Below are 16,862 nucleotides of genomic sequence, written 5' to 3' on the forward strand. Positions count from 1 at the left end.
GGGAATGATTTCATGGATATGACCCCAAAAGCACAGGCAACAAAAACAAAAAATGGAAATTAAGAGCCACTATACCATTTTGAGCAGAGTAACATGATTATGGCTGTATTTCAGGAAGGATACCACAGGAACAGGATAAAAGAAGCAAAATTTCAAAGGGCCAGATAGAATACATTAAAAAATAAAGCAAAAATATGGAGTGCCTGGGTGGCTCAGTTGGTTAAGTGACCAACTCTTGATTTCGGCTCAGGTCATGATCTTGTTTCAGGTCGTGATCTTAGGGTTGTGAGATCCAGCCATGCATCGGGCTCGCACTCAGCAAGGAGTCTGCTTGAGATCCTCTCTCCCTCTCTTTCTGCCCCTCCCCCCCAGCTCATGCTCACTCTCGCGCTCTCTCTCAAATAATAAATCTTAAAAAAAAGAAAAAGCAAAAGTAAAAGAATGAGGAAATAGATAACATTACTTTAACATATATTTGTTTTCTAATATCAGTATTTTTAATCAACACAGTCCCACTGACTGGGGGCTGAAGTAAAATATATAGTAAAGAGTAGAAAATGAGCAAGCTGAGTTCACTGAGTATAATGGACTCAATGAACAATGAGACTAGATAATCCTATCTCAAGGCACCTTTTTTTTTTTTTTTAAAGCCTCAGTGTGGGGCTTGAACTCATGACCTTGAGATCAAGACCTGAGCTGAGATCAAGAGTCATATGCTTAACCAACTGAGCCACCCAGGAACCCCTCATGGCACTTCTTTAAGAGTAAAGGTCAAATCAGTTGAGGTGGTTATCTACTTCTGATAATGCATTAGTTTTATACATAGTACTTGCAAAATTCCCCCCAAATATATCCAAATATATTAAAAATATGATTTACCACTTTTTAAAAATTAAAGTTAAACATGCTCATTGTAAAATATTCAAATAATGCAGAGAATTTAAGGTGAAAAAGGTCTCCCTGCTATTCCTAAGCCCCCTGGCCCAGTTTCCAGTAATAACAACTATTAAGCAGGTTTTGTATATCCATTCAGATAAAATCCTGCTAAGTAATGCAAAAATATTTGTCCAATAAAAAAAATATTTTATGTATATGCAAACATTTTATACTAACTGATTTGACATACCATAATTTAACTAGATATTTAGGTTGTTTCCAATTGTTTACTCTTCTGAAGAATGCTGCAGTGAATGTCTATGTGTGTGTATGTATGATTTTATATGTTTGGTACAACTTTATGTGTCTAACTCCCGCGAGTGGAAATGCTGGGTGAAACGGACATTTATTTCAGTTTTAGTCAGTGTTGAGAGTTTAGATAAAGTGGTCCATAATATTACTGCCTCAGCATCCATTTTGTGGGGTCAAGCGGCCTGTAGGGGCTTTGAACTGATACTAGTCCCTCCCTTGAATGCATGCCCTAGAGAACAACCTGCAGAGTCAAAAGTAAATTTAGTTCCCTATATGATTTCCCCCAAAAATCCTTGTGATAAGCAGTCTTCCCCACCTCCCAGGGCCTTTTCATATGCACCCCCCCCTTAGATAAAATCCCTGCCAAGCTTACCAAAATACTGTTATTTCTGATTTTGATTTGACCAATCCAGCCTTAGCCTGGGAACCCCAAATAGCTCCACCTGTAGACCCCAATAAAGGCATGTACTCTCTCTGCCTGTACCCTGCTTTGACCTCCCCGTGTAGCCACCCCAAAGCATGCCATGTACCTCCTCCAGGACCTGTGAGTAATAAACTTCTCTAATTCAATTTCCCTGTGCTCTTTTGTTGAGCCACTGGACACCCCAGAGCTCTACTTAACAAATGTTAATTTAATAAAGTCACAACAGTTAGATATTGCCAAACTGCCCTACTCCTCGAAAAATTTGCCATAAATTTGGACTTCTAACAATAGTATTATGAAAATGTATGTACGTTTCCCCATACCCCAACAATACTTTTTATTGGCATCAAATTTTTTCATCTGTACTAAAGGGCTTAAAGAAAAGTATTTTCTTTCTAAGTATTATTTCATATCTTCAATGGCCATTTGTATTTCTTTTACCATAAAATTCCTGCTCATGTCCTTTGATTGTTTTTCTGTTAGACTGTCTTTGATTTATAAAAAGTTCTTTGCATATTAAGAAAATTAGCTCCCTTTTCTCAATATCAGTTTAAAATTGTTTTCCTACTTTCCACTTATAAATTGACTTTGCATATGGTATTTTTTCACCATACAGAAACTTAAATTTAAAAATGTAGACAAATTTATCAAATCCTTACCTTTATGACTTTTAGATTTTGTCACCTCACCTTATTAATAATAATCCATACCTTCATCTAGAACTTTTATGATCTCATGCACTTAAACACTTACATCTCTGATATATATGAATTTTGGTAAGAGAAGGTAGGACTCCAACTTAAGTCTGTACTTCACGTCCCTAAATGCTACGTAAGCATCTTGGCATGATTTGTTGTATAATCCATCTATTCCAAACTGATGTGAAATGGCACTTTTATCATAGAGTAGATTCTCGCTGTTTTTAAGTTTATTTCCATTAATGAGCCCACTCTCAGTCTCTTGCCCCAATAGCATCCTTTTAACTATTACTGTTCTATAGTTCAGTTTAATACCTTGTATGGCTAAACCCTACACCATCTCCATCATCTTTTTCAGACTCTTTCTGGTAAAGAGGAACTTTATTTTGTAAAAAACCAAAAAACAAAAAAAATTCCAATCCTACCAAAAAGCTGCAAAACAGTATAATGAACTTACATATATTTCTCTTAGCTTCACCAATTACTAACATTTTGCTACAGTGGCTTTATCATTCACAACCATAAACATATATGTACATATATTATTAATATTTTATCTGAACCACCAGGGAATAAGTTATAAACATCATGTCTTATTCACTCTGCCTTTTCACATACTATAGGATGTATACCCTAGAAAGAAAGGTGGTCTCTTACATACCATTATCAAACACATCTAATTTAACATTGACATGATACTAATGTGAAGTTTATGTTCAAATTTCAGCAATTTTCCCCAAACTATCCTTTGTAGTAATTTTTCCCCTTGGGCTAGAGTCCAATCTAGGATCATGACTACATTTAGCTGCCATGTCTCTTTAGTATCCTTTAACCTAGAATAGCTTCTCAGCTTTTGTCCTTCATGACACCTACATATTTAAAGAGGACAGACCAATTATTTGTAGAATGTCCTTCAATTTGAGTTTCTGTGAGTTTCACTGTGATTCATGTTATGCATTTTGAACAGTTCTATAGGAGTAATGTGTCCTCCTAAGTACATCACATGTGAAGTACTTAACTTCAGCATGTCCTATTACTGGTGGATGTTAATTTTGATGTCTGAAGTTCTCTACTGTAAAGGTTAACTTTCTCCCCTTTGAGATTAATGAGCAATGTGGGAAGATACTGTGGGATATTTTGAAGCTGAATAAATATCCTTCTCCCCCATAAATTTTCACTCACTGGTTTTATCATCCACTGATGATTCTTGCTTAAATCTATTATTACTATGAGGGTTAGAGTATGGAGATTTTCCAACTCTGTTTTTCCTCCTATGTTTAGTTGGCATTGTACTATAAAGAGGAGCCTCCCCTTTTCTTATCTATCTAATCAATGAATCTTATCTATCTGTTTTAAAATCAGTATGGATGCATGAATTTTTTATTTATATTATTTTTTATTATGTTTAGTTAGCCAACATATAGTACATCATTAGTTTTAGACGTAGTGCTCAATGATTCATTAGTTGTGTATAACACCCAGTGTTCATCACAACATGCATGAGTTGTTTTATGCATGAGTTTTTTCAAATAAACCTTTTGATTTAGAATAGTTTAGTCTCAGAAAAACTGTGAAGATAGTACAAATACTTTCCTATACTTCATTCCCAGTTTCTTCTATTATTAACACCTTACGTCAATATAGTACATTTATTACATTTAATGAACCAATAAAGATGCATTATTATTAACCAAAGTCTACACTCTATCTGATTTCCTTAGTTTATACCTATATTCTTTTGTGTTCCAGGATCCCATACAGAAATACTGCATTACATTTAGTTATCATATCTCCTTAGGTTATTCTGGTCTGTAACAGTTCCCCCAGATTTTTCTTGCTTTTCATGGCCCTGACAGTTTCTTCCTTTTTTTTTTTTTTTTAAGATTTTATTTACTTATTTGCTAGAGAGTGTGCACAAGAGAACGAGTGAGAGGGAGTACAAGCAGGCTCCCTGCTGAGCAAGGAGCCCAATGCAGGACTCAATCCCAGGACCCTGGGATTATGACCTGAACTGAAGGCAGCCACTTAACCGACGGAGCCACCCAGGTTTCCCATGGCCCTGACAGTTTTGAGAAGTACTGATCAAATATTTTGTAGAATGTTCATTTGGGTTTTTGCTGTTTTTCTCACGACTAGACTGGCATTATAGGTTTTGGGGAGGAAGACTTTAAAGTGCCATTCTCATCACATATTAAGGGTAGATACCATCAGCATGACTTATCACTGTTGGTGTTAACTTTGACTACCTGGCTGAGGTTCCCGTCAGCATTCTTCACTATAAACTCACTCTCTTTCCCCTTCCTATACTAAACTCTTTAGAAGGAAGTTACTACGAGCAATCTACTCTTAAAGAGTAAGGAGTTATGCTCTGTCTCCTTAAGGGTAGAGTGTCTATATACTCTATACATACTCATACATTTGGAATTCTGCACAGAATTGTCTATTTGCTCCCATTTATTTATTTAATCATTTATTTATATCAATATGGACTCATGGATATTTACACTTTGGTTATAATTCAATACTACTATATTGCTCAACTTGCTGTAACTTTGGTCACTGGGAGCCCTTTTACTTGGCCCTTGTGTCCCTTTAACATACTTAATCATTGTAAGGTTTTCTCTTTACTTTCAGCACTACAAGATGCTTCTGGCTCATCTATATTTCTTGATCCAACCATAGAATCAGCCATTTTTCCCAGGAGCCCTGAAAATATGTCTTTGTGGGTCTCATTTCTCCTTTTTATTTTTTATGCCTTTTCACTCATGGTGCCTACGAGTTTGGTATTTGGGGGCATATTTTGAGGTCTCACTTGAAATTTCTTTAGAGATGTGCATCTGCTTCAGCCTTCAGGCATAGGAGTTGGCACTACCAAGCTACAGCTATTTTATTTTATTTATTTATTTATTTTGTTTTAAAGATTTTATTTATTTATTTGACAGAGAGAGACAGTGAGAGAGGGAACACAAGCAGGGGGAATGGAAGAGGGAGAAGCAGGCTTCCCGCTGAGAAAGGAGCCCAATGTGGGGCTCGATCCTAGGACCCTGGGACCATGACCTGAGCCGAAGGCAGACGCCTAACTGACTGAGCCAGCTAGGTGCCCCACTACAGCTATTTTAAATAAAATTCTGGCCTGGAGAATTTTCAGATAACATGTAGTTCACTGCACTAATAGATTGTACCAGTGCAAAATTCACAACTATAAACCTCTGTGAGAGTTGGTCTGTAGTTATAAATTTCAGGATAAATTTGCCACTGCCTTCTTTCCCCAAACTCATTACCAAGGTTGAGACAGGCGAATTTCCCTTCTTTATTCTTTTGCACGAATGTGTTTATTTCTTATTTATCCTATTACTTAGATTGCAGCCTACTGGAAACCCAAGTAGGACTTTTTCACTATGGGTGTGCCCTTAGTTCTGTATTTTGTTCCCAACTTCATGTAGACATTAAAAATAAATCCCAGGGCAACCCTCTCGGGTCCCCTCCCTCTTTGGGTGCTTTGTAAACTTTACTATCACTCAATAAACTGCTTTGCTGCTCATCACAAAATAAGAAAAAACAAAGAAAGAAAAGAAAGAAAAGAAAGAAAAGAAAGAAAAGAAAGAAAAGAAAGAAAAGAAAGAAAAGAAAAGAAAGAAAGAAAGAAAGAAAGAAAGAAAGAAAGAAAGAAAGAAAGAGAATCCCAGATCTACAGAATTCAGCTGAAACCCTTAAGGTGACAGTTTGCTTTAGTGCTTAATTATCTCTATGGTGGGTTCCTGCTTTCACTCTTATTTTTGGGACCTGAAGATGCTTAACTGTCATGTCAACTCTGATAAGTGTTAGAAGATAGTTTTGAGGGATGCCTGGGTGGTTCAGTGGGTTAAGCATCTGCCTTCAGCTCAGGTCATGATCCCCGGGTCCTGGGATCGAATCCTACATCAGGCTCCTTGCTCAGCAGGGAGCCTGCTTCTGCCTGCCACTCCCCCTGCTTGTGCTCTCTCTCTGACAAATAAATAAAATCTGAGAAAGGAGTCCGATGCAGGGCTTGATCCCATGACCCATAGGTCTCAACCTAAACAGAAACCAAGAGTTGGACACTTAACCAACTGAGCCACCCAGGTGCCCCAGATACAGCTAAATCTTAAGAAGAAAATTTATGGTTGTAAATGCCTATAACAATAAAGCAGAAAGATCTCAGATAAAAACCCTAAACTTCCACCTTAAGCATTAGAAAAAGAGCATACTAAAACTTAAGCAAACAGAAGGAAGGAAATGATAAAGATCAGAGTGGAAACTAATGATAGATAGATAAATAGATTTTGATAGAAAAAATGTATCTAGAATACATAAATAACTCTTAGAACTCAATAAAAAGACAACTATTTATTATAGTATATATATATTATATACTATACATATATATACTATATATAGTATCTAATATATATAAATAACAACTTTATAATAAATATGTATATTATATATAGTAAATAAATACATATACTATATATATATAGTATATAGCATATACTATATATATATATATATATATAGTATATAGTATATAGTATAATAACTCAAATAAAAACCACGCCAGGTTCTGAATAGATATTTCTCAAAGGAAGATGTACAACTGACCAATAAGCACACAAAAAGATGTTCAACATCATTAGTCATGAGGGAAATGCAAATCAAGAGCAAAATGAGATACCAGTTGATACCCACTAGAATAGGTACAATCAAAAAGTCAGGGGGCACTTGGGTGGCACAGTCAGTTAAGCATCCAACTCTTGGTTTTGTCTCAGGGTCGTGGGATCAAGCCCCGCGTCAGGCTCCGTGCTCAGCTTGAGATTTTCTTTCCCTCTCCCTCTGCCCTTCCTCCCCACACTTGCTCTCTCTCTCTCAAATAAATAAATCAATCTTTGAGAAAGTCAGATAATAAGACATGTTACTGAGGTTGCTGAGACCCTGGAATCCTCATATACTGCTAGTGCGAATGTAAAATAATGCAGCAACTTTGGCAAACAGGCTGATAGTTCCTAGAATGATTAAATTTTTTTTTTTTAAGATTTTTTTTAAAATTTATTTATTTGACAGAGAGATAGCACAAGTAGGCAGAGCGGTAGGCAGAGGGAAAGGGAGAAGCAGGCTCTCTGCTGAGCAGGGAGCCCGATGCAGGGCTCGATCCCAGGACCCTGGGATCATGACCTGAGCCAAAGGCAGCCGCTTAACCGACTGAGCCACCCAGGCGCCCCTTGAATGGTTAAATTGAAAGGTATCGTATAACCCAGCAATTCTACTCCTAGGTATATACCCAAGAGAAATGAAAACATATGTCCACACAAAAACTTGTATATGAATATTTATATGGAATCATTATTTATCATAGTCAAAAGGTAGAAACAACCCAAATGTCCATTTTATGGGCAAATGGATAAAATGTGGCATATACATACAATGGAATATTATTTAGCCATTAAAATGAATAAAATATTGATATGTGTTATAACTTATATGAACCTGAAAACATCATGCTGAGTTAAAAGAAGCCAGTCACAAAAGTCTACATTTTATATGATTCCATATTAATTAATTATTGTATTAAGGTCCAGAATAGAGAAATCTATAGAGACAAAGTAGATCAGGGGACAGTGATGAGGGGGTAGAAGGGGTGATAGCTAAGGGTAGAGGGTTTGTTCTTGAGGTGATGAAAACATTCAAAAATCAACTGTGTTGATGGCTGCACATACCTATGAATAGGGTAAAAACCACTGAATTGTACACTTTAAACGGGTGAATTGTATAGTATGTGCATTATATATCAATAAAGCTCTTTAGAAATGTTCTATGGGCATCTTAAAAGTTTTATATAAAGATTTTTTAAAGCATACAAACATTTATACATATCTATTAGATCACCCTCATTACTTGCATTATTCCCAGATGTATTTTTAACTAGCTTTTTATTAAAAATTTCATTTCTATGATCTCTCATGACATAAGCATGGGTATTCAACCTCTCTACTATTATTCTGTATTGTCCATTTCTCCTTGAAGGTTCTCTAGAGTTTTGTTAGTTTATAGTCTGTTCTGCATTCCTCCCATCCCAAAGCAAAGTTCCCTCTCCCCACTTAAGAATGTTTTCATTTTCATTTTATATATATTTTTATGCTAATTCATGGTTGAAGACGTATGTGTTATAGCCTCATTGTGGATTGCAAATCAGTATAAAAATATTCCTCCTTGATTCCTACAACACTTTGGGTGTCTATATTAATATCATTTTTCCAAATTTCTTTCTGATATGTCTCTAGTTTTCTAAAAGGAAACCATTCTGAGTCACTTTGTTTTTAAGGTGTCTGCTATATAGCATGGAACTGAGTTTGTTTTTTAACCTGAGTTTTATTTTTTAATTGATGAATTTAGTGTTGTTTTGTTTTGTTTTTTCTTTCTAGCAGGCTCCACACCCAGCGGGGAGCCCAATGTGCGGCTCAAATTCTCAACTGTGAGATCAAGCCCTGAGCTGAGATCAAGGGTCGGAGGCTTAACCGACTGAGCTGCCCAAGCGCGCCAATGTTTATATAGTCTTATATGTTTTCCAATCTCTATTTTATGTATTTTTTCCTTTTCAGATTTTATTTATTTATTTGAGAGAGAGAGAGAGAGGGAGCACGAACAGGGGGAGGGGAAGAGGGAGCAGATTCTCCGCTGAGCAGGGAGTCGGATTCGAGGCTTGATCCCAGGTCCCTGGCATCAGGACCTGAACGGAAGGCAGACGCTTATCTGACTGAGCCACCCAGGCACCCGGTATTTTTTCTTTTGTTACAAATCTACTTTTTTCATTTCCCTTCCTTTTACTCTCCTGTTACTCCTACCATTTTTCTAAATATTTTAGACGTTTTATAGTTTAATTCTTTTAGAAATAACTTATAATTTTAAATACTACAACTTACACATGTATTTCTTGATTTATCAACTTCAAAGATGAAAATAGCTCACTTATACTTCCTTTTAGCCTGCCTTTCTTCTGCCTGTCTCCTTGCTGATTTTTTTGTTTTTTTGCCTTGCTTTTTCTGTGTGGATGCCTGTACAATGTGCTCTTTTTCTTTAAAGTTCAGTACTACCACCAACATATGTCTGGGTGTTGATTATTACATACAAATTTTCCCCTAGGACTGGGATAGGTCCTTTTAAATTGCAGGTTCAGTTTTCCTTATTTATGTTATTATTTTTTGTTATCTTCTTTAGAGACACTAACAGTTATCACTGTGTTAGATCTCCACTGTCATTCTTCAAATTATTTTTTCTAATGGCTTTCATCTCCTTTTTCTGTTACAATTCTTTTCCTTCAATTGTTCTCTGATCCCCTGAATCTCTTTACCTCTTGTTATTATCTAAATTTTATTTAATACATTTCATGTCTTCTATAATTATTCATAGTGTAAAACATTTAGGAAAAAATTTGTTTTCTAGAACATGCTTTTACAGATTGTAGTCCCACCTTTCTTTTCCAAACTATGTCTCCTACGCTACTCACTGCAGAGTTGCAATTTTGTTTTCTCATCTTATACATTTTTTTTTTATTGTGGTAAAAAACATACAACATTAAATTTACCATCTTAACCATTTTTAAGTATACAGTTCAGTAGTGTTAAGTATATTCACATTGTTGTGCCACAGAACTCTAGAACTTCTTCATCTTGCAACATTAAACACCATATCCATTAAACACCAATTCTGCCTCTACCCTTTCTACCAGCCCTGTGCAAATACTTTTCTATATTATGTTTCTGTAATTTGGACTACTTTAGATACTTCACATATGTGAAATATACAGTATCGTCCTTTTGTGACTGGCTTATTTCACTGAGCACAATGTCCGTGAGTTCATCTATGTTGTAGCATGTGACAAGACTGCCTTCATTTTTAAGGTTAGATAATATTCTATTGGATGTAGGTACCACATTTTTTTTTTAAATTAATTTTTTTAAGATTTTATTTATTTGATAGAGAGTGCAAGTAAGGGGAGCAGCAGAGGGAGAGGGAGAAGCAGGCTCTCCTCTGAGCAGGGAGCCTGATGCGGGATTCGATCCCAGCACCCTGGGATCATGACCTGAGCCGAAGGCAGACCCTTAACCAACTGAGCCACCCAGGTGCCCCAGTACCACATTTTCTTTATCCATTCATCTGTTGATGGATATATGGGTTGTTTCCGTAACTTGATTAATTGTAAGTAATACTGTGATGAACATAAGTATGCAGATATCTCTGAGATGTTGCTTTGAATTATTTTGGATATATACCCAGATGTGGGATTGCTGAATCATGGTAATTCTATTTCTAATTCTTTGGGGGAACCTTGATACTATTTTCCATAATGGCTGCAACATTTTATATTCACACCAACAGTGCACAAGGGTTCCAATTTCTCTGCATTGCTGGGACAACAGTTACTTTCTGTTCTTTTTGTTAACATCCTCATGGGTGTGGAGTGGTATCTCATTGTGGTTTGTGATTTCCATTTCTCTGGTGATTAGTGATTTCAAGCATTTTTTAATATGCTTGTTGGCTAGTCATATATCTTCTTAGGAAAACTGTCTATTCAAGTACTTTGCCCATTTTTATTTATTTATTTATTTATTTATTTATTTATTTTTTAAAGATTTTATTTATTTATTTGAGACAGAGAGAATGAGAGAGAGAGAGTACATGAGAGGGGGGAGGGTCAGAGGGAGAAGCAGACTCCCTGCTGAGCAGGGAGCCCGATGCGGGACTCGATCCAGGGACTCCAGGATCATGACCTGAGCCGAAGGCAGTCGCCTAACCAACTGAGCCACCCAGGCGCCCCTTTGCCCATTTTTAAATTGGGTTTCTTTGTTGTTGAATTATAATAGTTCCATGTATAGTCTGGATATTAACCAGTTACCATGATTTGCAAATATTTTCTCCCCATTCCCTAGGCTGCCTTTTCACCCGGTTGTGTCTTTTAATGCAGTTTTTAACTGAGTAGTATAATTTATTTATTTTTGCTTTTGTTGCCTGTGCTTCTGTGTCATATCCAAGAAATCTTTGCCAAATCAAATGTCATGAAGCTTTTCCCTTGTTTTCTTCTAAAAGTTTTTTAATTTAGCTCTTATATTTGGATCTTTGATCCATTTTGAGTTAATTTTTGTGTATGGTAAAAAGTAAGGGTTCAACTTCATTCCTTTGCATGTGGATATCCAGTTTTCTTTTTTTTTTTTTTAAAGATTTTATTTATTTATTTGAGACAGAGAGAATGAGATACAGAGAGCATGAGAGGGAGGAAGGTCAGAGGGAGAAGCAGACTCCCTGCCGAGCAGGGAGCCCGATGCGGGACTCGATCCCGGGACTCCAGGATCATGACCTGAGCCGAAGGCAGTCGCTTAACCAACTGAGCCACCCAGGCGCCCCGTCCAGTTTTCTAACACCATTTGTTGAAGTGTACTTTCTCCACTGTGTAGTCTTGGTACCTTGTGGAAAATCATTTATCTTATACATTATTTTATCTATTGATCTTGATGTGAGCATCTGCATCTGGGCTATTTTCAAAATACAATATGGATAGATCAGCTCTTTGACTTCTTTCTTTCCTTATCTAGGTATGTTCTATCTTCCTCTAGAGGTAAAGTTTGACAGCTAGGTAGTAATGACTTATGTTCTATATGTTCTTTTACGTTAGAAATAGGGGGCCATGGGTAAACATGGCCTTTTACTTGGCTTTTACTATTATTTTTTAAAAGTTTGCATTGAGGCTCTGTCTGTCTTTATCACGGTCTTCTGCAATGCCTTCAGATTTTAGGCTTTCCCCTGTTTCAGTACTGAGACATGATACTTCTATTATTATCAGCCTTAGGTATTTATTTGTAGTCCTGTTTCTAAGTTCACAGTATCTTTTCCCAGAGGTAATAATTATTTTACATAATGAAGTGATTTGCATGAGAAAGAAAAAAAAGAAGAAAAAGAGAAATGGATCTCTATTTAAATTGTGAGGCAATGTTATTATCAGAATAAAATGGGGAGCACCTGGGTGGATCAGTCAGTTGAGCATCCGACTCTTGATTTTGGCGTGGGTCATGATCTCAGGGTTCTGGGATTGAGCCCCACATTGGGCTCCACGCTCAGTGGGGAATCTGCTTGAGGATTCTCTCTCTCCCTCTCCCTCTGCCCCTCCCACTGCTCATGCTTTCTCTCTCTCAAATAAATAAAACTCAAAAAAAAGAAGAATAAAATGGAAACACACAAACACAGGCCTTGTCTCTTTCTCACTCTCTGTCACTCCCCTTGTACTCCCCACCCCACCCCCCTGCCCCAATCCCATTACCTGCAATATCTATCTGCAAGGATTCTTTTTCTTTTGTCCAGGATTCCTTAGGAACTGTCCTCTTACTATGGATCTCCTCTTTCTGTTTAATGGCTTTAGTGTCTGGTAGACTTTCAGTCTTTAGGTCTTGTAGTCGAGCTGAGTGCTCTGCATCAGCAGCACCACTGGAACCTAAGAGAGGTAAATTAACACAGTATCCAGACAAGAAGTTGACAAAAAAATATTTTAAAATACCTCTCAAGCATCTAATACATGAAAGGCACTATTACTGGTATTGAAGAAAAAAAATAAAAAGACCATTTAGAAATGTGTTTAGAAACTATTAATCCATACTGGAGTTAAAAAATATACAAAAACATGGGGTGCCTGGGTGGCTCAGGCATGGTTGGTTAAGCATCCAACTCTTGATTTCGGCTCAGGTCATGATCTCAGGGTCGTGGGACTGAGCCCTGCCATCAGGCTCCGTGCTCAGCAGGGGAGTCTGCTTAAAGATTCTCTCCCTCTGTCCCTCCCCCAATCTCATGTGCATGCACTCTCTCTCTCTCTCTCTAAAATAAATAAAAGATATACATAAACAGATGTCATACAAAATAAAAGAATTACTGCATAAGAGAAAGAAATGTATGTACTCAAAAAGGGAGAAACTACTTCTAGCTAGGAGGATCATGAAAGAATTCTAGAGTAAAATAACAACTGATTTGGGTGTTAGAAGATAGCTAACCTGGGATACACACTGAGACAGAAAGAGAAAGGTATTTTAGGCAAAGGTAACTACATATGAAAACAAGAAAGTCAGGAAAGCAACTGAACATCTAAGAAATAGAGCAAGTATATTGTTTATTTGAATATAGAATTTATAAGGAAAAGAGGTATCTAAAAAGTTGTTTGGGAGCTGATTTTACTATTCTGAAAGACTGTACTAAAAGAGTTTAGATTTTATTCTTTTTTTTTTTTTTTTAAGATTTTATTTATTTATTTGACACAGACAGAGATAGCAAGAGCAGGAACACAAGCAGCGGGAGGGGGAGAGGGAGAAGCAGGCTTCCCCTCAAGGAGGGAGCCCGATGTGGGACTCGATCCCAGGACCCTGGGATCATGACCTGAGCCGAAGGCAGATGCTTAATGACTGAGCCACCCAGGCACCCTAGATTTTATTCTTAAGGGCAATGAAAACTTTCTGATTGTGAGATTAACAGGATCTGTTACTAGAACATTCATTAAGCAACAGAAAAAAAAGGGGGGTAAAATTTTGAAATGTTGCCCAGAATATAACATAACTTATGAGAACAAGCAATACACACAAAAAAAGAAGTGGCTAATTATGCTCCAAAATGTTTCTATTTATAATACTGGCAGAGACTACCAGCTGTCCTCTGAAATCCATTTTCCTTTCCTCTAAAATAAAACCCTGACAATAGAGTGGACAGGTTGAGGGGATCTTGTGTCCTTCAAATTCCTCCAAGTGCATGCCTTCAGGAGCACAAAAGCTCGTTTCCAGTCATTAACTAGTTCAGAATCTGAAACAGAAGCAACTACAGGCAACCAGTGTCCCTAGTCCTATCCCTAGGTCCCTAAATAATACCCCCAAGAGCAGCCCTAGCTATCAGCCCTTGGAAATAATTCTGAAAAAGGAACTCATGTCAAAACAGTAAAATGAAGAATCAAAACAACAACAACAACAACAATAAAAAACAATGGGCTTTGGGAAGATTTTGATTTGGTGGCCTGCTGGGTAAAAGAAATTTTGATAATGTTTATTTGGGGAGAGAAAAACAAAGCCAGTGTATCCTAGCTCTTAAAGTATTACTTAAAACTCAACTGGAGAAAATAAGAGGTAAGGATCAGCTGAGAAGAGAGGCAGAAATCGAATCCCACCTTAGACAACCAAATATTTTCAGACTGTACGGTTACTTCTATGATGCTACTAGTTTACCTAATTCTAGAACAGGCACCCCTTGGATCTGTCTATGGAGAACTTCACAAACAGTCAGTCTGATGAGCAGAGGACTGCTACTCTTCTATAACAGGACTGGCAAATGCCCTGTCTTACTGTCATTCAAAGAGAGTTATTCATGGAGACATTAAGCCAGAGAATCTTTCAATCTTAGGAACCTTGTAGGGAGGGGTGCCTGGCTGGCTCAGTTGGTAGAGCATGTATGTGACTCTTGATCTCAAGGTTGTAAGTTCCAGCTGCACACTGGGTATAGAGATGACTTAAAAAAATAAAACCTTAAAAAAAAACAACAACAACAAAACCTTGCAGGGAGAGAAATCCCTGAGCCAGGGCTGCTGTATAATCTGTCAGGAACAGGCTACTGACATTTATCTTACTGCTGCCTGCCTGCAATCTAGAGCACTACAGAGTTGTTTTCTTGTTTGTTTGTTTTACTGAGCAGGTAGTACTCTGGTCTCCCTACTCAGAAAGTTTCACTTCAGTAAACATGACAATCTGAAATGAAAGAAGCCACGAGACTCCTGCTGACTTCACTGGTTTCATAATCTGGAGACAAGGTTCAATTGCAGCCACCCCACAGCTTCTTCTGAGTAAGGTGTCCTTGTGGAAGATGAAGCTGGGGTTCAACTGGGGGGACAGTGACCACTTTGCTCCAACTTGATCACTTAAAGAGCCATGCTATAACCTTCCAAGTAACTAAGGGTGTGTGTTACCTACTGGATGGCCAAGCCTGGTAAAGCTGTCAGAATGAACATGTGATTCTTTCTTTCACATGCGAAAATGAAGATTTTTGTATTAAAAAAAAAAAATTAGAACCTTGACTTCACTGGGCATATGGTTACCAGAATAAAGATTATATTTCCCAGCCTCCTGGCAACACAGCTTGGTATGAATGTGTGACTTAAGTCTGGCCAATAGAATGGAAAGGGAATGGTACACGTAACATTTGAGAAGTATTTAAAGAAGGAATATACTTTTTTCTTTCCCTTTCTTCCTTTCTGCTGGCTAGAATACAGGACTGATGGCTAATGCAGGAGAATGGAGGCTAAAAATGTTGGAGCAACAGGAGAGAAAGAGCTTTGTTCCTTGATACAGTGGAGTCCACATCTGGATTTTTACAAGAAAGAGAAATAATTTCCTGTCTTCTTTAAGCCAATGTTACTTTGTTTTTATCTCTCAGAGCCAAAACAAATCCTAACTTTAACACACTATCATAGTCATTTTTAATCAGCATAATCCCACTGAAGTAAATTAACTGGATATGTACGTAAGAAGTAAACAAGCTGAATTCCTAGAGAAAAAGGTTTATGTACAACAATAGTATTAAAGAGAGAGCATCTTGTGGAACTGCATTTTTTATCAGTAAAGTCTATTATGTGAATTTCTAGTAATGAGATTAACTTGTGTACTATAGTCACAAAGTTGTCCAGAAATGTCTTCAGAGCTTTAAAAATGTTAATTTTACCTGCCAATCTATACCAAAAAATTGCAGCTAATACTCTATTTCACATATGAGCAAGACAGAGAAGGGTTGAAGACAGTAAGGGAACAGAGAATACTCTTCTGTTTATACTCATTTTAGAAGGCCAGAAGAAAATAATACACAGATAATCCAGTTCAGTTACCTTCAGTGGTTTTCTGCAAGGATTCTTTTTCTTCAGGTTGGGCAGCCTTAGTCACTGCCTTTTTATTGTAGATCTCCTTTTTCTGGTTTTTATCTGAGACGTCTTCATCCCCAATGATGGAAACTTGAACTTGGGCATCTGGAATAATGACATCATGTAATTCCATAGAGAAGGAAAAGACAATAAACACAAGAGGCAAGTAAACCACCCCCCCAAAAAAAGTCCAAACAAAACCCCAAACCTCTTTATATATTAAGAAAAAAAAGCATCTCCTAGGCCCCATCACAGCTTTTAAGTTGTGACAGTTATGGTGGGTATACAACATGAATTGAAAAGCTTTTCCTATTTTTCTGTGTACAATGATGGTTTAAATAAAATACTTTATTTTTTAATTTAAATTCAATTAATTAACATAGAATGTATTACTGGTTTCAGAGGTACAGACCTGTGATTCATGAGTATTATATAATATCCAGTGCTCATTATATCACATGCCCTCCTTAATGCCCATCACCCAATTATCCCAACCCTCCCTCCACCACCTCCTCAAGCAACCCTCAGTCTGTTTCCTACGATTAAGAGTCTCTTATGGTTTATCTCCTTCTCTGGTTTTGTCTTGTTTTATTTTTTCCTCTCTTCCCCTATGATC

General features: G+C 37.1%; 1 protein-coding gene across 1 annotated transcript in view; it reads right to left on the reverse strand.

The window, feature by feature from the left end:
* ALMS1 (ALMS1 centrosome and basal body associated protein) overlaps positions 1 to 16,862 on the reverse strand; it is a 213,108-nt gene that overhangs the window by 42,602 nt on the left and 153,644 nt on the right. Inside the window, exons 16-17 of the mRNA XM_044918883.1 lie at positions 16,214 to 16,351; positions 12,635 to 12,805 (exon numbers count right to left, since the gene is read on the reverse strand). Of these exons, the coding sequence (XP_044774818.1) occupies positions 12,635 to 12,805; positions 16,214 to 16,351 (309 nt within the window). The remainder of the gene's footprint in view (positions 1 to 12,634; positions 12,806 to 16,213; positions 16,352 to 16,862) is intronic.

This window comes from Neomonachus schauinslandi, chromosome 10 (genome assembly GCF_002201575.2).
Source record: "Neomonachus schauinslandi chromosome 10, ASM220157v2, whole genome shotgun sequence".
NCBI classification, from domain to species: domain Eukaryota; kingdom Metazoa; phylum Chordata; class Mammalia; order Carnivora; family Phocidae; genus Neomonachus; species Neomonachus schauinslandi.